Raw genomic sequence first — 23,257 nt, forward strand, 5'->3', positions numbered from 1 at the left:
AAATCACATAAAGGTCACACAAAGGTCACACATGCATGACACAAAGGTAACACAGGTCATTTAATTGTTATGAGCCGGAGTGCACACTATGGTCATTACTACATTACACTTAAATTGATACATAGGTCACACAATGTCACGTAATGTCGCACAAATGTCATGAAGTCACGTTGAGGTCTGGAGGTCACAGAAATGTCATCATTAAGGTTATACATTTTTCACTAATGTTACAATAAGGCTGATATTGGTGATCACAAAAAAAAAGGCGGCAAACAGATTGTGCAATAGAAAAACCCACTAAAATAAGATATCTACTGAAACATGTCCCTCAGAAAGAGGTCATCAGCACTGATAGTTTCCTTTATCTTAGGACATAAGATAAACTGGAAGTTTGTTGTCACAAGGAGCGGTATACCAGTTCCCCAATCAGTGGTACCAAGCCATATAACCCTAAATGCTGGAGTTCTTAAAATGGTTACAGTGGCTCTTATCAAAGAATCTATAAATCATACAGAAAAAAAACAATAGCATGAAGCCTTACTGTAACTAGAATAACTTCAAAGTGGGTGCAGTGTAGTAAATCGGCCAGCTGGTATCTGTTGGTACTGATTTAGGGACAGTGGTGGATGGTTAGTTCGGAAACTCGTTAGTGGTACACAGCTGATATATACCACATACCTCCTTAACTAGCTTCTACAGGCTAGAGGTCCAGGTTAGGGGTAATAAAATATTTGGAAGGCTGATAGTGAAAGGCACAACCGTTTTGATCCATTTAAATGCATCACTTTGCTATATTTATTTGGTTGTTTTTGTGTCAACTTCACAACATCTAATTGTTAAAAATTCAACACAATGCATAATTGTAGAAAAGACTTACCGGTATAAATAGTTTGTTTTTATATCTGAATCGTGGGATATTATAGAGTTGTCTGCTCCTGGGGGTTTATTGAAGGTTACGTAATTAATTTTTGAGTGTATTATATTTTTCAGAGAAAACACTCTGAATTTTGTACACAGACTATAAGATGACCGAACAATCAGAACGGATCATCAAGAGCGGACAGCTCTGTAAAATACAAAGACGGAAACTTAAGTCCCTCTGTAAAATCTTTTCTAAATAGTTCCATAGGATCTGAACTCTAAGCTCCTATTACTGGTAATATTGTGTGCATGATGACCCAAGATTACTGACATCCCTATACGTAAAGAGCAAAATGGCCATTACTGGAATTTTTTTTTACTATTACCTCATAAAGAGTAGACGGACAATAAGGAATATGTTTTATCACAATCTACCCCATTCTCAGTAGGCCTATACAAAAGGTTGGCAGATAGATTGATATATATAAATTCACCAAAAAGTTATAAATCTTACATGACAAAGACGGGAGTTTCCCTAGCAGATAACAGTCATTTCAAAACCGACATTCTGACGAAATTGGGTAAATGAAATACTACATTAATTAAATTCTGTGTAGTAGAGTATCCAGTAAAGTACTATTCTGGTTATTATCACGGAGGTTTTCAAAATAGAAAAAGTACAGGTAGGCAGACCATTAAACACTTCTAGTTGGCAAACATTTACTTATAGCCTGACCAAATTATCCCTGTCAACTGAAAGTACAGCCAGGCCTAATTGGTATATATATTTAGATTGTAGTTAGCTAACGTCGCTATATTGATGGCTGTAAACATGAGATTTTCATTGCTAAATAATGTGTTTGAGTAAAGTACAAATGTTAGTAAAATCGCTGTTCAGGATCTGCTAACAGTTAGGTTTTGTTAGTAAATTATAAATAAAATCGGTTGAAGTTTGTCTTTGAGTCAAAAATTGGAATGTATAAAAAAATTTTAAACGTTAGTGTTCAAATGAAACTTTAAAAAATAAACTGAGAAAAAAATTAATTTGTTGAAATTGATGTACAAACTATGCATTAAATAGAAAATTGTTTTAAAGAATTGAACACCAAATATATTTGATGTTGAAAATGAGGTTACAAATTACCTCCATTTTTTGTAAAAGAATATCTTGATTTCAAATTACGAGTTACAAAGTTCAAGTTTAAATACACGGGAATGTTTGATCATTAAATGTATTAGGCCAGAAAGCTTACGGTTTAGAGAGTAGATTGAATAGCCTTGCATGTTCTCGTAGACGAGTGTGGGTAGGGTAGTCCTCGGGTTGTGTACAGGGTCATTGTCACATCAAAACAGATTCGTCTTCCTGTATACTTACTGGTCTATAAACATCATTCAGTCTGTTTACTAGGTGTAAAATCTGTCTGCTAGAGATATTGATGTTTTGTATCATTAATTACATTTAATGACGGTTGAAGAATCGGTGAGAGATCTCCTGGGTGTAATGGCTCAAGTCATTGGGCGTCCCGTCAACATGGCCGCCAGACTTCTGTGAGCGTCGGCGGCGCTTCCGAACCTGTATAGTTATTTAAGGGTCATTTGAGGTGACCAACACAACAGGGCGATAATGTGCATGGATAACTTGTCATTTGTAAAAGGCATCCACTCAACTACTAAATTGCGCTTTCACTGTCGTATCATTTGATATCTTTATGAAATGCATTCAACGAGATTTTAATCTAAGAGCTGTGTGTTTTCTTTGAGGTTATACATTACAACGATTTTAGAACCCTGTGGTTTTTGAGAAAATAATGTTCAATACAAGATTACCTTATTTAAGAGGAAATCTTATCAAGATTAAAGCTAATCTGAACGATAGCTATATCTTTCAGATTTGATTATTGTTATTTGATATTCTGTGACTGGTGATAGAAAACATTTATGAAAGTCGCCCAATCATCAAGGTTATTATGGTACTTAACCTATAAATAGCGTTGCAAAGTATCCACTATGATATGGGATGGGGGAGAGCATATATTGTTAACCATCCTCTTCTCAGTCCTATCCCAGTCCTGGTCCGACCGGTACGTTTATGTCTTGCATACATTTCAAATAGGGTTCACCAAAATCCTACCATGACAGCTCTTACGCTGCTTATATCTTTTTAAAATATCTTGATATTTTGACAAAGTTCATTTTATGAGCTAAAAGAAAATCAAATCCCTCTCAGACGTATTTAGGATGTTCGTGTTCAGGGTTGGCAGCCTTGGGAGTAATACTTATTCTAACAGTGTGATATTTATAGGTGATGATCATTCCACAAGTTGTAAACTAAATGTTTAAAGGTGTTTTTTTCTCCTCCTGTTTCACTTTCTACAGATATGGCATATTCCATCCTTCTCCGACATGTAGCTTGGATTCATTTCCTTCCTCAAAACTATTTCAACTTTTTGTTCGTTACTATAAACAAAATCTGAATGGAATTTCCCCATCACTGATAAATTTGTAGAAATATTAAGGGATTTCTTACCCAACTTCCTGTGCCACATGTAAACATGTAAACGACTTTTGCCAAAAACCATGAAATTCATTCTTCCATTTTAAAATTAAAGATCCAGAAATATTTTCCCCATATTGGACATGTTTTTTCTTGCCTTGCTGTAATTCATCAAATATGTTATCCTCCGTATCGCATATCACATAGGAACATTGCACTTTCTATCAATTCAAATTCATTTTGTGAAATTTAAAATATGATAATTTTATTAATAACTACTAAAATTCATATTATATATGTGATGTCCCTGCTAGGTTTGTGAGTCGTTATGATAACCAGCACGGTCATGGAAGGTTGTTCTCATGTATCCATCATGTTGTTCAAGCTTATCACCCAGCCGGATCAGAATAACTGTCAGTACTAGATTTAAAATAAGATAACAAGGGAATTAGATGCTTCTATATAGCTTTTCATAAAAATCGTGTTTGCTTAAATTTGAGGGATATTATGAAATCCGACACGACCATTTGATATTAACTCGAGCCACAAAGTAGCTGCAATGTTGTACAAGATTGGGTTTCTAAACCGACTCAGATTTCTGAATGTAAAAATCTTTTGGGCTGACTAGATCGGTATGACAAGGCAATGTAGCACTCACAAATACACAGCACGACTTTAAAAACTAGAAACCGTGGTACACCATAGCTTTAAAGAGAGCTGGCGTTATATAATGTCTGAGAGGTATAGATACAGAGCTTCAATTGTGTAGAAGTATGTTACCCGTTGTCCTACTCAATGTGAGCAGGGTTTCTTTGATCAAAGTCCTTACTATCTTCTAACTAACAATATTTAGTTAAAATTTAAAAGATATACAACGATGGAGAGTTGAAGGTATTTCTACCATCATTTCAGAAGAAAGCCCTCTCTAGAGCTTTTCAAGTGTCTTTCGTTAAAAATTGTTAAAATAAGATAATTTCATGCATAGAATACAGACTCTTTACACTTGCATTTTCATTATTGGAAAATGATCTTTTCATCATAAATACAAACGATACCTGTTAATAAATTGCTTATGATGATATTTCTATCTGGTATAACGCTTCCGCTGAACATGTATGTTTATGATGTATTCAATTTGTTTCAGATGAGTTGGTCCTGATGCACTGGTCACGGTTAGTTGGTGCCAGTCATTCCGACGATTACACGATCTGGGAATACGGTCAGCCAGCCACAGAGGGAGTGAAGGAACTGTGTGAGTTTGGTTCCTCACTCAAACTACAAAAGGAAATGAGGCAAAACGTAAGTTTGTTTGAAAAATGTAGAAGGCCTGTATAGATACATTTACTCCCTCACGATTTCAAAGGACTTTCATTGATCATTTAGACAACTCTTCATAATCAAAACACTCATTCCCTACTTTAGTTTATTATGGATGACTAAAGGAAAGCTACATTCATATATATATAACACGTAACTTCTCCCATAGTGATAGTTTTGAGAGGTACTCGTGTATGATGCTTGCAACTTTGGCAAAAATTGACTGGCTGGTTTGATAAGTTTAACAACCTATTAACAGCCGAGTTCAAGTAAGGACATTATAGGTTTAAATGGTTGAGGAAGCCGGAGTATTCGGAGAAAAACCTCCGACAGTGGTCAGTAACTGGCAATTACCCTAATGGGATTCGAATTCGTGAACCCATAGATGAAATAACTATTGTGACCAAGTGGTTATGGTGTCCTAACAATATATCACTAGTTCTCTACCACTGAGTGACAACGGCTTCATGGTTCAGGTGTTTGACTTACAGCCTCCGACCGACCGCGTGGTTCAGGTGTCAGATAAGGGTCTAGCCCTGTGGTTCTGCCCTACGAAACCAGACTGCCTCACTTGATTTTCCATCGTTAGTCCTCCGCCTCCGTGTCGCGGCGGTTAATGGTTAAGGTGTCTGACATTATTCCACCAGCTCTTCACCTGCCAATGTAGGTTGAAAGTACGGGACAACTGTTAGTGGTTGACAGAGAAAGTAACACCTGGTTTGGATATTTGCTCCCTGACATTCTTTCATCAAAATCTGTTTAGAGTAGGATCAAAGATATTTATTCAAATGAATACTTTGTAAGTATGCTTGAGATAGATGCTACATACTTACCTGTAACGTTACCTGTGTAACCCTCACTGTATACAGTGTGGCATCATCCACATAGAGGTCACGACCTCAAACAAAAAATCAGGTGAACTCTGTCGTTTGATCTGTTCCTGTAAACAAAGTACATAGAAACCTGCCTAATGATGGGATAGTTGGTGTAGAAATCGACAGGAACACGTTAGCTGTCGGAGATCACACATACAGAAAGTCAATGTGTGTCGTCTGACACCCTGCAATGACCAGACATCTTGGTTCGCCATGTATGTAGGTATAACACTCCTCATTGCATGAGAAAAAAAGTTGGCAGCTGAAAGGTTACAGGTAGGGCTGACAGTTATAGTGCAATTTAGTCAGAATAAAAACGATGACAAACATTTGTCAGAGTCCATTTACGGGGTGACATCCATCATCTCCAAAAATGGAGGACTGAATTATCAGTCTATGTTAATACTGCATTATACACATTCTTATGAACCCTTATGCTAAATGCTTGCGCTTTAAAATAGCTCGGCACATATTAACTGAAAAATATGAAATATCTCATTAAAATTGACAACGAAATACTGCTATATAGTAAGACCCTTTTTTTCTTTTAACACAGAGAAAACGACTAAGTTTAATCTTAGAATCTTGTGAAAAGAGATTTAAAAGCTATATAAAGATAAAATTTTAAAAAATACTTGTTTAACTCAAGAGCCCAGGTGGCAAGATATTGAACCTAGGCCTTTTACATATATCGGAAAACTTGTCCAATAGCTTAATAGGTTTTGTCAATTTTGAGGGCTCAGATTCCCCCACCTGCCATTTTAACGGAAGCTCAGGGTTCTAATCCCTCTGTCTGTAATATCATATTTTAATTCCGCTGTACCAGTGAATGGGTCAACCTAATATCATTGAAAATCAGTTATTAATTACTCATTAGATATTCTAGAGAAATGAAAACAAGATTGTCTGGACTTGGATGGGTATTTTGTTAGTCCGTGTTTGATGTTAGGGGGGTGTTTTTGTAGGGGTCAGTCCCGATCCACGGACTTGTCCGGACACTTTGATACAGGGATCTAGGGATCGGTTAGGGACAAAGGACAAAGGATGACATGGATTTAAAGTCAGAATCCTATTGACAGATATTAGATTTGACGGTAAATCCGACAGGTCTACATGGGTAATTACAACAGGTACAAGGTCAGCTAGGGGTCAGATACGACCCGGCTGATCACGGGTGAAATATTGGCCCGTCCCCTCCTATTGTTGTCGCCAGCATAACCACATAATACAGATTTGTCAGAATATCGAGATAAAGAAAAATTGTCGCCAACCTCAAAATGTATGTATGTTTCTTTTTATCTGTGGGAATAAAAGTGAGAATCAATGTGAAAGAGATTGAGCTGTGTTGGGTCGTCTGATAAAACATGCCACAATCTTTGTTTAGATTCGATCAATTGAAACCGTTATCACATGTATATGCGAAAATAACCTATAATTAAAATGAAGCTTTCAAAACGCTGTTTAAGCTTCACGAAGATTTCTTTAATATTTTTTTTAAATCATAGTTATTAATTGTCGACTTTCTCCAGTGAATGTGTTCTTTTTTACGTAAAACTGATAAATGCAATTATCTTTCTTCATCCACTATAACGAAATAGACATTCTTCATTCACTGAAATTTGTTCTAAGAATAATGTGATGGAGACATTATATTACAATATGATGTTGAGGTTGTCTATTTTGGGTCCAATTTTACAGACAATTAACCAGGAGAATGAGACATGTTATTATAATGTACCCAGAACACCCTCTGTCTCCCAGCCGCCATTGTACGTGTTCACATTTCCATTCACACGAGTCAGTGATGGGGTGGCCTCCGTTAAGATACTGTCGTTTATTGGAAACTGATAACGTCAAATTAAAGAAATATTTCATTGTCTCACCAAAATTCTTTTTTAACCTCTCCTTACATATTTGATCTTTTCTGCATCAGATGCGCAATTAAAACAAGGTTTAATGTCATTGTACTCAAATCGTTAGGTTAAAAAATATGTTGATATCAAATTTGCACTAATTTGACTGTTCAGCAAAAATAAATGCACTGAGGATTCATGTCTCAAACTACAGGTTGATATAATATCATATATAAAAGAAATCTGACATCATCACATAAGGTATGCAGTGTGCAATTATATGTTCTATAATATATGAATATCCTACAAAACAAACAAACCAAATCTCCATTACTTAGAATTTAAAAGTTATATATTTTAGATATATAAATATGTTGTTTTAATAAGAAATCAAATCAATTAAAATATACAGGCAAACGTTAACCTTATTGTTCTAGTGTACTGGTATCTACAATGTACATATAAAAACCAATTAAATACTACAAAGTAAGTAAAATCTTCTAATGTTCTTATCAAAACCAATTAAATACTACAAATTAAGCAAAATCTTCTAATTGTCTTACTCTGCTTTGACTGTAAATTAAATTTTAATGATACTATCAAGTTTTTTTTCCACCTCTTTTTCTGTTTATTCTCATTCAATTATCTAAGCTTTCACAAGAATTATATTGGAGCAAATTGTGAGAGGACACTTTGTCATTAAAGGAGGAATTCAGTTCTAAAGTTAGAAAAATATTGAATATTTTATGTAAGTACAACTTTAAGTGAATTTTCCGCATTTTAGCTGTAAAAAAGATAAACCTGTCGAAAGCTTACTCCCAAATGTTGAGAAGGAAAGTTTTTTGGTAATTAGTTCACCTTTTCTTGACATGTATATTTGATGGGGATTACTTACAGCAAAAAAATATCAAGAAATAGAATGACGGTTAAAGCATGCATGTTTCCAGGGATATTGCCTTGCAGTAAACATCTATTCGCAGGAAATGAAAAAAAAAGGATTTGTTCATATATAAAAGTTATACCCATAAAAGTTTGTTTACTGCTAAGTATGCGTGACACAGATATCTCACTGGTATTTGTATGTGAAATAAATTATCTGAAAGAAAAAGTGGGTTAAAAATGTTGAAAATGAGTGTATTGCAGTATCGGTGAAGCTGATTCAAATAATGCTAGTATAAGAGATATTTGATCATTGCATCATCGATTGGAGTACTGTTGATGTAATTGGAATCATGTGGCAGTTTAATGTCACTGTCATGAAATGGAGGGGGGCTAACAAAGTGTTATTTATGTCCATCTCATCCATTATATTCCAATGTGCTCCATCCCGTTCTGTCCAATGTTGTTCTTTAAAAAAGTATGGCACTCTCAAACAAATCTATTTATACGACTCTGAATATAGAAGACTCTTAATATAGAAGAGCAAAATATTATAATGGACATTGAATTTCAAATCAAGCTAAGGAATTATAGTTTTTATGTAGATAGCTTATTGAATTGAAAAACTTTTCATCTGATATACCTAAGGCTAATACTTATTTACGGAGCTAACTTTGATCAAGAAATCACGTAAAAGTGAATTGCACGTGCACGAAAGTTGGCTTCAATGTGGTACTACAGCATTGTAATGAGCTTAAGTAGCTCATTTCTCAGTGTTTAGAAAACATCATATACATCCTGAGTGTTTAATTGATTATTATAATCACTTGATGGGGTATCCAGATGACTGTGATATACTGTGGCGAGAGAAACGGATCACCAGTTAGTACTGACAAACAGACGTCAGGTCCAAAAGGCGATATGTCATCAGCCGTTGTAACCCTAAACTGATGCAGCCTGCAGGTCTGCTGTGGGTACGTCTCGTTTGTCAGCGCTCAAAACAGGCATGTTCATTCAAATAGAATAAATACATTTAGCAGACCTCAAACGGAAAAGAGGGATGAGATAGATGAATTAAAATGCTGATTTATTGTAGGAGAAACTAAACGATCTATCAATGAAAATATGTAACTAATTAGCAGAGTGGTGCGCCGGAATGACGGAACAGACTTAGTTACCTGTCTGTAAACAGATCAAGGAAAAAAGAGGGGCAAAAAACGGTTGTTGAGAAAATCAGAGAGAAAAAAAATAGTTATGTTCAATAGGCCTAGCAGTGGGAGAGAGTTTGCATGCATCTTTGAGAACAAAATGGATATTTTGTCAGAGGGGTGTTAATAACATCGCCAGAATCGCAGGCAACTGTTGGTAAACTCGTCAGGTTATGGTATATAAAGACCAATAGCTCTGACGGAACTGCAGTAGGTCTTAGCCATATATCCAAACATAAACTATTTAAATGGCATTTTGTCTTAATTCTTTCTTAAATATAGCTTTAGAATGAACTGGAAGTATCAACCTTGAATATAGACACATAAACAAGGTTCCAAGAGACAGGTTTTAAGATAAACACTTTGATAGATTTTTCTTACATTCATCAGTTACTCTATAGATTCTCCTTCACAGTTGTAGGGCGGAAGGAGGTGTTTTCATACTGTTAATTTACCTTTTAGGATGATGTAATATAAGATAAAACCGTGTCAGCAGATAAAAACAAAACATATCTAATGTTCTGTAGTTAGACATATTTGATAAATGGTTCACACTGGTGAAGTTAGCTTTTCTATTCACGCAGTGATAAAAACATGCAATAGGAAACTTCCTTCATCTATAACTAGTGCCAATAAAAACATCATTTTGTCATTTACAAATAAAGACCCAATGTGATTTTTTTTCAAAATTATTCGGTAATCCTTTTTGAGGATTAAGATTCAAAAACGATGATAATAACTGGAGTTTTCAGCGTTTCAAAAGGAAAATACACTTTTATAGCTGATGAAATTAGGTTTGACTTTTATTTTGTAACCTGTTAACATTAGCAGGAAGTATCCTAATGTGGATAGATTCTGAGGGAGGTCATAAATCTCATTTTATCTCTTCAAAGAAAAAAGTGAGATATTTGATACAGAAAGAAGAGAGGTCAAGATCACAAAGAGCAGGGTTCAAGGTCAAATGTTTAGCAACTAATGGTAGTTACAAGTATCTTATTGCCATATCGATTTTGCTTTCCTATTTAAGCTTATATACATATGATATTTTTTATTTTTGCTTTCTTGTTTAAAAGTTAAGTTTATCGAATGTGGGTAACAATAGTTTTTAAAATGTTGATTTTGAACCCTAAGTTGTCCTAGAAAAGCTACTTTCATACCTATACAGCCTAAATGCTGTATATAATATCTATAGGTGACTATACTGATGTCTAGCTTTAGTTTGTAGCCTGGTGATCATAGGTTTATTGCCGCCCTTTTAACCAATGTACAAGAAAGAGGATCGTTTTGTTTGGTAACTGGAGCATAACACTGTCATATTGTCACGTAAAAACACTTGGAGCAAATTAACTTGGAAACTGTTTCAGTGTGTGGCGCATCGCTGTTGATGTCTAGCCCTCGTAAAATCTATTTTGTAGGGAAAAGGAAAAGAAAATATGGAAATTTGAAACATTATTGCAGTTTCATTACAATACGGTATAAATAAAATGCATTAAATTTACGAGTTCTCGGAGATAACATTGAAGTGATTTTATATTCAACAAATTTTAAGAAGCTATATGAATTATAAGCCACAACTATGTAAATTTATATAAAAAAGAGGAGTTCAGTGTGTGTAGTGTATGATTTTCATGGGCAGATATATATCAGATTTTATATGTTAAAAAAATAATTCAAATCCCAGACAGATATTTAAGATTTCTCAGCGTTTGATCTTTGTTATTAAGTATAGGTACTAATATTTGTCAGTTATATTGCTGAATGGAAGTGTGCAATGCTTAAACCGTATTTAACACATTAAACGCCCCTCCACTTTTAAAAGTCCCAAGTTCACTTACCTTGAATCTAAATCTTTATATAAGAAGCGGACTGAAATTATGGATACCTTAGTTTCTTTGTTTGCAAGTTAATTAAAATTGTGTTGATTACGTTATGCAATTATGTTATAAAAGGTCTAAATACGGTCCAATTAAATGCCCCCTCATTATTCATAGTTTCCTAAGTGCTTAGGACATTTATTAGAGCGTATACCGAAATATTTATCACTATCATATATACCTTCATTTGCAAATTATAAATAATGAAAATAATATGGTGACCCAAACATGTATAAAACATTACATTTGATTTTGCTTATTACTGTCGGGGATATTTGTCTAGACTTTCGCAGAGAAAATAAACTTTTCACCAAAAATTTCATTTAGAACACATGGTATAAAAATAAACATAAATGCAATTGAAGTGTACTCTCTTCCTGGAGATTTTGACATAAAAGAGAGGAATATCTCAATTTCATTTGTTTTGGCAAGTGTTGAGCAAAAAGATTGAGATATTCCTTTTTTCTTGAAAGAGACACATGTTTGGTTATTTTTCTCTCACACTTAACAAGTAAATGATGAAAATCCCAGTTGATAAGAAGCATTCTATTTGTCCTTTAAATTCTTCTTCAAATGTCACATAGATATTTGTTTAGTGCGTTAGTTGCGTACGTCTGGTTATAAGTTTAAGGTTATCGTGTACAATTTGTCGTATCATAGAGATTGACTAAAAACTGGTGACAAATCAATGAATTCAATGTTTAAAAAAAACATCCGAGCTTAATTGATGACTATCAAACATGTTTCCTTATACTCAGTGACAAATATGCATCTATTAAGTTGTAAATATTTAAATGTTTGTATAAGCAGAATGCACAAGTCATCTTTGTGCGACATGAATCAGATTCAGACAATACAAATGATATTGGTGGATTTCCAAATGTAAACAACTGCAGTTTAATGAAAGGAAACGTAATATACAAATATGTAGTGTGGAATGTGTCTGTCCTAGCGTTACCTGTGTTCGATGTTTGACTTACCTGCTCATCAAAGGCCGATATTGTCCATCAGCCTTGCCATTTGACAATGTGCCCAGGTATTTGATTGTGTTATAAGTGTAAGGGCAGTGCTGACTAAGCAATGTTATGAGTAAAAGAAAGTCTGGCTTTAGAACTTTCAATTTTTTACAGCTTTAATATTTCTAGTTGCTCTTTGAACACTTCACACCCATTCTCACAATGTTACCTGTTCCACCCATTCCCACAATGCACTGTATACTTACGGTGCCGTAAATCTGACATCTTTTTTCTCACAGAGAAACTTTGTTCAATCGGGTGCGGCCGATTATATCAAATATAACTTCCATATTTCCAAGTGCATGAACTTCTTAATGCTGTTGATATTAGCTGCTGAATATGAATTTCTGCAATTATACTGATAATTCATTTGGTGTGAAGAAAGAGTTTAGGGTAATTAAGGGACAATCAGACATATTTGACTGCTGGAGTCTGCAGATGGCTTCAGTAATCACCATGTATTGTACTTGGTGACCTACCTTTTAGGGATTACGACGTTCTCCGACAATGAACCTCATCATTGAAGTCACCTATAATAGACATCGTGTCAAAGGACACGTAAAAATAATATCTACTATATCATCTTAATTATCCAGCCAAACTGGTCTTGCGCGTCACTTCCCTTGAATCTTGGGGCTGATAACATAATTTGATAGACTCATTTGTCACTGTAAATGTGGGAATTCAAAAATACATGTATTCAATCCCCAAAAAGTCATTATAATTATCTTACATTTAGAATTATTTTTCCTCTCGATATTTTTTTCTGAATGGCGGATTTATAAACGTGTGAAATCCATTTACATGATGACTTGTTTAACAGACCTGAAAACAAATTCTTAAAAAGATAATACATTGATGTCGAATCAAAATACCCCCATTGAAAATACAATAAGCACCTAGTCCTATGGTAACTGAATATTGTTAACAGTTATAACACTATCTTAAATTAGTTATATTTAAATTCAATAAATTATATTGCAAATAAGATGCAAATGGATTTGGCATCAGGCAAAGCCTCGTCTAAATTTAGGTACATGATGTAATGTTCTGTTTTACAGGACCCCCACATAAAGACAGTGATTAAGACCGCCCCATTGTGGGGCTACACTCAGCTACAGAAGAGTATGCACGCTGACTTCTTCGTGGACCAGAATGCCCATTTCCTATCAGCACTCAGTATGATAGGCCCGAGCCCCGACTGGTGTGTCGGTCAGTATGCGATAAACAACGTTTTAGAAGTCATTATTGAAAATATGTCAATTATAATTCATTAATGAAATATTTACTATTATCATGATTTTAAATGTTAAAATTTATTTTTGCGTTAAAGATGATTTGCTTTATAAATAATATTTTTATCAACTTTGCGTTGAAATGATATCACCTCTCGATCTAGACCATTGTAGAGAAATTAGATTGTATTTCTAATGAGTATGGACTATTTCAGGTGTGACTCGTCTGAACCTGTGTCAGGCCAACTGTACCTGGGCTGACAGTATGGAAGTGGACCTCTTCCCGTGGGACGCTGGAACAGACAGCGGTCTCACATATCTGGTGGGTATACTGAAAACAAAAAAAAACTTCTGTATTATTGATGTAACCAGTGAAATTGTTATATTCCAGGACCATAAGTTTTACTTTAAGATTGATATAACCAGGGAAATAAGGATATCCCATATTCATCATTTGACATTTTAACATATTTGTTGCTATGAATTAAGTTTTTTTTATACCGCTAAAACAGATTCCCTTTAGCTTCTTTATATCTGATTCAGTATCTACTTGGTCTACAATCATAATATAATCACTTTATTTTCACAAGTGAATAATGTATTGAATATGACAAACGATGTGCTGATTAGCATGAAAACACTTCCAACTGAAAATCTGCTTTGTGACACCTTTCATAGCAAAACTACGTCACGTTTCTTCTCTGTGGAAATGTGGCAAAGGGGAGGCAATCCGTATAACGCCAATGTTTCTCATATTTTTATAGTAAAAACTTAACTGTGGCATTGTGATATTTTTCCTTACAGGCCAGAAACATTGCCACTAATCCCAAAGAAAACATCCACAAGATCACGAATCGCTTCCCCCGGAACCCCGACTCCCCGTTCTACGGCCCAGAAAAAATCCTGCCCATGGCTCGTCTGAGGATCACCAAGAGAGCTGAAAAGACGTGCGATGACGGCACAGATGAAACAGACTCTGGGGAATCAGTTGTCAGCACCAGTGTACTCATCGAACGGATGAAGAAGAAAATGATGATGAAGAAAAAAATAGGTAATTGTTTATTTTTGATGACGTTTTTAGTTTTCTTGAATGCACAACCATTTTTGTATGACGGAAAAGCATGTGTCAGTTAGCTTGAGTTTATCAGCATTTGCATTTATAGATAGAACTCTGAAATTTAAAGTATGCCTTAAATCGTCGTGATCTCCAAGAGATTGATTAAGTACGTTTTTAATATATTGTAAGAATTGAAAGGCAGGCTATGTTGGATTTGAAAGAGTGCATTGTACATGAAATATCAAAAGTTTGATGTTAATTTGTTAGTAGAGATATTCTAAAATTAGACTTGAAGTAAGAAAAATCCCAAGATAATAGTGAGGGCTGCATCTTATGCTATATCAGCATTTCTATATATCCTTTTGGAACTTATGGGAAATTATACCATTGAATGCAAATTGCATAGAGCCGAAAGTGCTTTGCTTGTGGACAAGAAGCTTGCTTTGAGATGTTTTATTTTGTTTTTGACCAAATTATGACATTCACAGATTTATATAATTAACAAATTGCTATGGTTTGATCTTCACTTCGCTTACGGGTGAATAATTATAGAAAAGCCATATAAACTGTTACATATTTTCACAAAATTTACAACACCTCTGTGTGGATCAAATCAGATGGCTTGATTTTTTGTATAGAAAACATCTGAACTGAATTTTGTAATACTATAAACTAGTACAGATGTTTGTCTCTGACCGATTCCTTCTTAATTTGTCTGTGACCACTGATCTCACTAATTTGATTCTGTGGCGGAACACTCCCTTTCTCAATATCACTCCCTTCTTATTTCTCTTGAGGAGACGCACTGCCTTTCTCCATATCAAAATTTTTGCTTATCATTTTGATATCATTGCTTATTTGACAGCCGATGCCATGCTTCGTAAGTATATAGGTAAATAAACAGCATATGTATGTCATGTTGCATAGGTGAGAGGTGTACAAAGGGGAGTAAACCAGTCGTGTTCTTACGGAAGTGCGAGTTTGGATGCATGATGCATGAAGTATCATTATAAAAATCAGTTTGGATGTCTAAATGGTGATAGCAAAAATAGGTATATGGTAACTTTTGCGCCTTTCAACCATTTATGTAGAAAGTACAAATGGAGAATATTGAAAACATTATTCATTAATGTGCAATGAGCAGCTAGTTCAGTAATCTATGTAAATACAATTCAACAAATGCATTTTGATAAAAAACATAATAGGGGTACTGTGCATGGAGAAAATCAAAAAATAGAAAATTGTCCTTTCCACATTGTGTGTTAAATATTGAATTTTGTCCTTTCGTGGGTTTCTTGTGGAATGCCTGGATTTATTGATATATCTTATCATCTATGTTTGTGTATATATCTACAATAAAATAACTTTGTGTCATTATTGGTCGGTGTAGGAATCTGTGTCATAGAACAACAAATACAGAGGAGGATTAAAATTAATCTGGGTCAACCCTTTAGTCTCGATATATTTTCACTTCACACGTAATTCATCTACTATGTGGTGTGGTTATGATCGTAAAATTTAAAAAGTAATGGTTAAATATGTTCACAAAACTTCTTACAGCAACGTTTCATTACCGATAAAAGATACTGTTCAAATTGTCTTGTTTTCCAAAATCCGAAATATGATTTCACAATATTTGGATGGCAGATTATCTCTCAAAAGCAGTTTTTCTAAATGAACATTTTTTATCATAACCTCACCTGCACCATTCACTTACAATGAGTATGTCATATCTCATAAGAAAATTAGAAGCTTCCTGTTTTCACTATATAGATGAATCTCAGCACAAATGTCACTGCCTGTCACATCACTGGCAACTGATGGTCACTACGGGTCACTAGGAACTGACCAATAAGTAAATAAATTGTATCAGTCCTTTCTATGGATCCTGGCACAACATTCTATGGAACTATCTTTCTTTCTATTTTAAAATCAGTTTCATACTCAAAACAGTTTAAACCCGTTTAGTAAGTCATTGAGTTGTACTGAATTTTTTTAATCAAAATGATTTATATTCTAAAAATTGAGAATAATGCCTACAGCAAGGCTAGAAAAGTCACAGTTTGATTTTTAGATTCTGTATTTGACTGATACAATTTGTTTTTTAACACATTTCAATTAACAACAAAGTGATCATTTTCTTGTTTGTTAATGAGGATACACCAATTATATTTTTAGAAATGGAGAAATGCTCGACGACCGAGTGGACAGCCTGGGGTAGCTGTAACAGCACATGTGGCGCCGGATACCGCGAGCGGCGCCGGCTACTCAACAATCTGCGTATCTCGGCTATAGCCTGTGGAATTGATCTTACGGAGAGGGAGGTCTGTGAAGGCGACTGCAGAACAACCCACAGAAGGAAGGGACCCAAGGAACTCCCTGACGACTATGTCATCAGACACGAACTCGAACCAATTGACCGGAATGATCCCTGTGCGGTGACGCAGTGGACGGAGTGGGCCCCATGCAGTGTCACCTGTGGAATTGGAATCACAGAACGATGGCGTATGTTCCCCAGAAACAACAACTCGACGCTGTGTACGGCCAAGCCACGTCTCATGGAAAAGGACCTGTGCTTCGGCTACATCCGCGACTGCAGGAAAGCTATCATGATGAAGAATTTCTCAGGTATGAATTATGGTGGTTATGGTCATATAACAGCTTCAGTAGAAAGCTTTCTTAATCCTATTTATTAATATATTTAATTTTTAGATTATGGTTACTCCCTGGTTTTAGCTCAAGGCGCCAAATGGATATAATTCTGTTACCCAGAGATCTGTATTCAAGGTGGAAATATATATAGAATTCGAACGTTCGTTGCCAATGTAGATGGAAGTGCTTTGTATGGGTGGGAGGGATGCAAAAAAAATGTAGGTCGGAAAATAGCTTTCTGTGTGATATATTTGCTTTGCAAATTGCATATTTTCTTAGATCAACGAGAGAGATGATTAGACCATTCATTTAGAATATGAAGATATACTTTTATGGCCCAAAAACGTAAAGCTAATAATAAAAGGATAATACCCACTGTTTCTGAAGACAATGAATATTGTCTATATTACGTATATTTCCCCAGTAAATGCATGGCATGAATATATATATATTGTTTTTATCAATGAAACATTTTTAACTATGTACATAGGAGTCAAGTTCATCTGAGAACGTTTTGTGATAATTCCTAAGGAAAATAAAAAGTGTATATATGAAACGATTCGAAGCCAGTGGAAGGCCTGTACAAATTGATGGAAGGTGAACATGGCTCCTTTGTATATGTAGATCTGGTTGTAATGTGTGGACTTTACTATTCAGGGTCTAAACTTTTCTTCAAAAATTACTGGTGCTACTGCTTACAATGTACCCCGAAACTCTTTGGTCCTATATACCTAGTGATATATATATACCTAACAGTGTTTTAACTAATTAATTACTCAGTAAAAATGAAAACTAGATTCAGCATGAATCCATTCTCTAGAGCACGATCACAAAAATGTGAAACTAAAACATTTCTGTGGGGTGACTGGTGATTGGATACATTACTGACCAACGGTTGGCCTTCATTGATGCATTGATGGCCTGGCCTATTGGCTATGTGCATGCCATTTTTATGTGTGGTGGTATGACATATAATCCCTCTATCTTACAGTAATCTGCACAACGCCTATGGAAATTGGACCTTGTAAGGGGCTCTTTCCACGATGGTTTTATAACAGCGAAGAAAGATCATGCCAGCCATTCAACTATGGTGGTTGCCGTGGAAATGAGAATAATTTCCGTTCAGAACAAGAGTGTACAATGACTTGTGATGTTGCAATGGGTACTGCCATTTTTCTCAATTATCTATAAAGTCATTATCATCTATACATCTTTTTGTATATTCATCTTTACTACAATCCGGAATCGTAACATATAGTTGTCAAAAATAATTTCTTTCCGACATGTTACATAAAATCCAATTTAACCTCATTATTTTATAATCTTCATGAGTTGTTATTTAACTTTGACCATGACGAACTCGGTATAAGGTTCCAATCAAGATATCTACGAGGAATCATAACAGATTTTACAAAATAATCTTAATTTTCCCAAAATAGTTAGTCTTAATTTAAAAAGTTGAAGGAATTCGACTATGCTTTCATTTCTATAGAAAAAAAGTACATAGCTTTCAGCTTATTAACATACGCCTAGCTTATTAGAGGAAAACATTTTGTTTTCAGGAAATTTCATATTCATCATATGCGAGTCTCATAATATATTACCTTTGACCTTCTTACGAGACCTGTCCACTCTAACGTTTTGTTTGTTAAACCTAAAATTGGGTGCAAAAAATTGTGCAATAATTGTATGATTAATTTTGTAATAAGTCTGAATTTGTTTAATGTCTAATTGCATGTATTTGATAATAAAAGTAGTATAATGGTGTACAAGACGACCTTGTACACCACTGGTGTGGTATGAATTATGGAATATCGGTTCTACTAACATTGTATCTAGGTCTGGTAATGGAGGACATAAATTAACTATCATATTATCTTTGAATAATTGTTGAATAATGGTTTTATCAATTTAATAGAAGGATAATCAATATGTTTCTTGTAATTATGTTTGCTGCTTTTTTGTACCAACAGCTCTAAACGAAGGACCTACCAATGAGGCGACTATCATGCGAGAGGGCAATGTAAATATGAGACCCAGGGTCGAAGTGCGTCCGAATAAAAGAAACAAGAAAAGGAAGTTAAGTAAGAGAGAAAAGAAACAACTGAGAAAACGGAAAAACAAGAAAGATAGACGACTACGTCAGCGTCAACGCCAGGAACCTCCCAACGATGGACCGGCCGTTAACTGTCAAGTGTCTTCCTGGACCGATTGGTCACCATGCTCCGTCACGTGCGGCAAGGGATTCATGATGAAAACAAGGACAGTGGAGAGGGAAGCTAGAAACGGAGGCAGATGTTCACGGCGGCTATCCAAGAAAAAGAAGTGCAGGAGACCAAACAAATGCCGTGAGTATAATTGTTTCTTTGTTGATTGATTATTTGAACTTTCTCCCAACGAATTTTTGTTTCAAACTGTCTAATTTGGTAGGAAGAGACACGTTTGGTAGAGTATATTCTACAGGGTTCTTTTTAATAGTCCTCTTCTTTTTATTACAGCGGTGGACTGTGTTCTATCAGAATGGGGCGAGTGGACACCCTGCTCACACACCTGTGGCGACAATGCCGCACAGAAACGTCGAAAGCGTGTGATAAAGCGACCGAAGCGTGGTGGCATGGACTGTCCGCCACGGAGAGAGAAGAAGTTCTGTGTCTTGCCTGTTTGTCCTAACACAGAAGAGGTAAACTCTCTACTACCATGTGTAATTCAACCGCCTTATCTTAATACAAGATATTGATTTTTAACCATCTATTTCTGAGAACTAATGAGTTTTCTCATGTATATTAACGGTTATAGCATTTATCAGATGATGAATGCAAATTGAACCTCGTTTGCGTTTCATTATGAAAAGATAATGTTACAGAAGTGCAAAACAAGACAATTAGTGTTGTCGTTATAAGTTAGAAAAAATGGTATCGTTTGATTAACCAAGGAGAAACAGAGGTTGTATCTTTGAAGCCCAAACTTACACAGAGCATTTGTTTGGTACCATTTTAAAGATTCACTATAATGTTATTTTGATTTTTTTTCAGATGGAAGAGATGATGAGGGACGCTTTATTTTCGAATCCACAGTCATTCCCATGACAGTAGCCATCGTTTAAAATAGGAAACATGTTCAACTTTATTCATCAGAGGAACTCTACACATGTGAGGTAGCAACTATGAAATGATGTCAAGAAACTTTCGATGTAAACTTGATTGTGAGATTAAACTAGGTGAATATGTCAAAAAACTCTAATAATTGGACAAGAACTGTTGTTTGACAGATTGCCCGAAACACTACTGAAATGCCTTACATTAGCATCCCTTTGATTTTATACTTTAAAGTGAATATGAGGATTTTCCTATAAACAACTGTGATTCTTCGTTTCTGATGATTTTTCCCTGTGCAATGTCTATACCACAGAAGGTGGTAGAACATTTGGTTGTTCAATATTTATAACGAATATCAATAAAGAGTTGGGAGACCGAAACGGAGGAACCACTAATGAACATACAAGTCTTTCATCATATCATGTTAGATAGGTTGTAAATTTTTATCACCCCATTTTAAAATTTCTGTTATGTGTTGTTGTACCCATGCTTTCTTCGATATTTTCCATATGTACATGAGCTGATGTAACTGAAGAGATTTTCACGTTGGTTTTTGTTCATTGCGTTTATCATTGTATGTTAAGTCTGTCTTCATATTTTATAACCAGTCGAATTGATTAAGTTTCCAGTTATAAGGAAAGTACTGACATAATTTAATTGTAAAAATAGTGCTTGGGGTAGTGTTAAGAAAGTTAAAACTTTCCAACCCAATTATGGTATTGTATAAGTTTATAGTTCAATTGGGTTCAGCATTAAATAATTTGTCGAAGTAAAATTCTCATTGGTTAAGAAGGACAAAAAAGTCCCCTCATGGTTATCATATCAAATATTGACTCAAGGTTTTATATGGAAAGTGAATCACTTTTTTATGAAACAAGAAAATTCAGATGAATGTCATACATCTTATACAATTCAGATGTAATATATATTTCATATTCACAAACGGACAAGCTCTGTCCATCAAAGTCTTTAGTCAACATCAGTAACGAAAGACAAAATGATATTCGATTCGGACACGTTGACGAGCCAAGTAGTTGCATTCTTTGATACTACCTCCAGCAGAACTTATTACATTCAGTATATCGAGTTGTTCGAGTTGTGAATCTATGTATTCTCTTCTTTCTTCCCTTGTGTACATGGAATTGTTGGTGTATGTGTGTGCTCTGACCATTGGTGACATTCGACTCCTGGTTCATGGTGATTTGGGCCAGTATATCGCATCCTTTTATCTGAATATTTGAATCTCATAATATCAATAATATAGAACCATAATGGCATATTGTGTGCATATATATAGATACTTGTTAATGTTGCTGTACATATTTCTGTTGTATTATATTGTGTATAGTAGATAGGGTTGTAAATATTAGCTTTAATATACAATTATCATAAATCCACAACAACTTGTTCTGTAACCCACAGTGCTTCGATCACAGCTAACAATCAACGTCAGATGTAAATGGCCACTTTCCACGTAATATGACGGTTTAACTGAATTTCCTAAACGAGCATATAAAAAATACAAACTTTTTTCTGAATGTACCAAACATATGTAGATTTCCACTTGCTTTTTCAGCTGTTTACCTCTGTAAACCATGTTACAAGTAAAATCGGCTGTTAGTTAAGGAGGGATGGGACCGTAATTTTATATTTCTTTGGTATAGATGATTCCTAAGCGGATTCTTTATCTACACATTTACCTTAAAGATATAACATTATTTTGCTAGTTTTTGATTGATGGAAAAACAGGTTTTTGCAAACCTTCTAAGGTATTAAAATACTCTGGTGTTTTGGTGTTCACAACATTTTGTATACAATGAGAACGTGTTGCTCATCAGCCACGACTAAAATGGTATTGTGTTTATTTCCAAACATAGAACGTTTACCACAGAACCAGGTAACGTATCGGTCACTACACCATCACAATATGGGTGTTTTCTGTAGCAATAAAAAACCAAAGCGATTGAAAAATATTGCTTCATTGTAGTGTTAGAGATTGAAAATACCACTCACAGATTAAACAAAATGGGTAAATGCATTTTAATTACTGTTTCTAAATGGTAATAAGGTAAAGCATTCAGTTTCCGGATGAATGTATGTTTTATCGATATAGGTTATTTGATTGATATAGATGTTTTTTCAGTTATGTAATTTTTCTAATATTTGTGTGAAAGGATTATCAACAGATATGCATTTACTATAGTTAAGCACTAGATAGGTGATAAGTGTGAAAGAGATTGGATAAATCTACCATGTTACGTTCGGTTTCCTGTTTAATCTTTTGAATTAATATTTAATAGGTTTTACATAATGTTAACATGTAATTAGATGTTTTGACCAGCATATTTAGCCTAAAATCTGACTGGACACAATGACCCTACGATGTGTCTGAATATTCGAGATACGACTTATCGAAATTCAGGGTCACAACCTTAGATATTTCAGACTCCGATAGGTCTGGCCCCAGTTTTGTCCAGGATTTGGTTCACACCTTTGAAAACTTAATTTAATATAGTTACATGATAATTGGGACAGATAAATTCACTGATATCCTACCTCACTTTAACAATAGTGCCTTCCACAGTCGAGTACATGATGTTATGAACTACAGCTTCCAAATACTACAAATTACTAATTTATTACAGCATCTGATACTAGACTGATATTTTACCACTGCTAAGTTGCTAAGTGTATGTCCATCCAAATTGTGTTAAGATGTATGTATTACTGTTGTACAGGCAGAAATGTATTGTAACACAATGAAACTCTTCAAATAAATTCTACAAAAACGACCATAATAGTGTTTGAGTGTTGCTTTGCATTAATCAAGACGATTTAGCT

At 34.8% G+C, this 23,257-nt stretch overlaps 1 protein-coding gene across 3 annotated transcripts in view; it reads left to right on the forward strand.

The window, feature by feature from the left end:
* The window catches only part of LOC138324435 (spondin-1-like), an 82,246-nt gene extending 59,032 nt beyond the window's left edge, over positions 1-23,214 (forward strand). The window contains exons 6-15 of one of the 3 annotated variants that reach the window (XM_069269504.1): positions 4,500-4,654; positions 13,439-13,589; positions 13,828-13,934; positions 14,417-14,663; positions 15,535-15,549; positions 16,848-17,297; positions 18,313-18,483; positions 19,295-19,669; positions 19,820-20,001; positions 20,354-23,214. In XM_069269504.1, the coding sequence (XP_069125605.1) occupies positions 4,500-4,654; positions 13,439-13,589; positions 13,828-13,934; positions 14,417-14,663; positions 15,535-15,549; positions 16,848-17,297; positions 18,313-18,483; positions 19,295-19,669; positions 19,820-20,001; positions 20,354-20,407 (1,907 nt within the window). In that variant the 3' untranslated portion in view covers positions 20,408-23,214. The remainder of the gene's footprint in view (positions 1-4,499; positions 4,655-13,438; positions 13,590-13,827; positions 13,935-14,416; positions 14,664-15,534; positions 15,550-16,847; positions 17,298-18,312; positions 18,484-19,294; positions 19,670-19,819; positions 20,002-20,353) is intronic. The other 2 variants (XM_069269515.1, XM_069269510.1) reach the window with 2 other exon arrangements.
* The last annotated feature ends 43 nt before the right edge of the window (positions 23,215-23,257 follow it).

This window comes from Argopecten irradians, chromosome 1, assembly GCF_041381155.1.
Source record: "Argopecten irradians isolate NY chromosome 1, Ai_NY, whole genome shotgun sequence".
In the NCBI taxonomy this organism is placed as follows: Eukaryota; Metazoa; Mollusca; class Bivalvia; order Pectinida; family Pectinidae; genus Argopecten; species Argopecten irradians.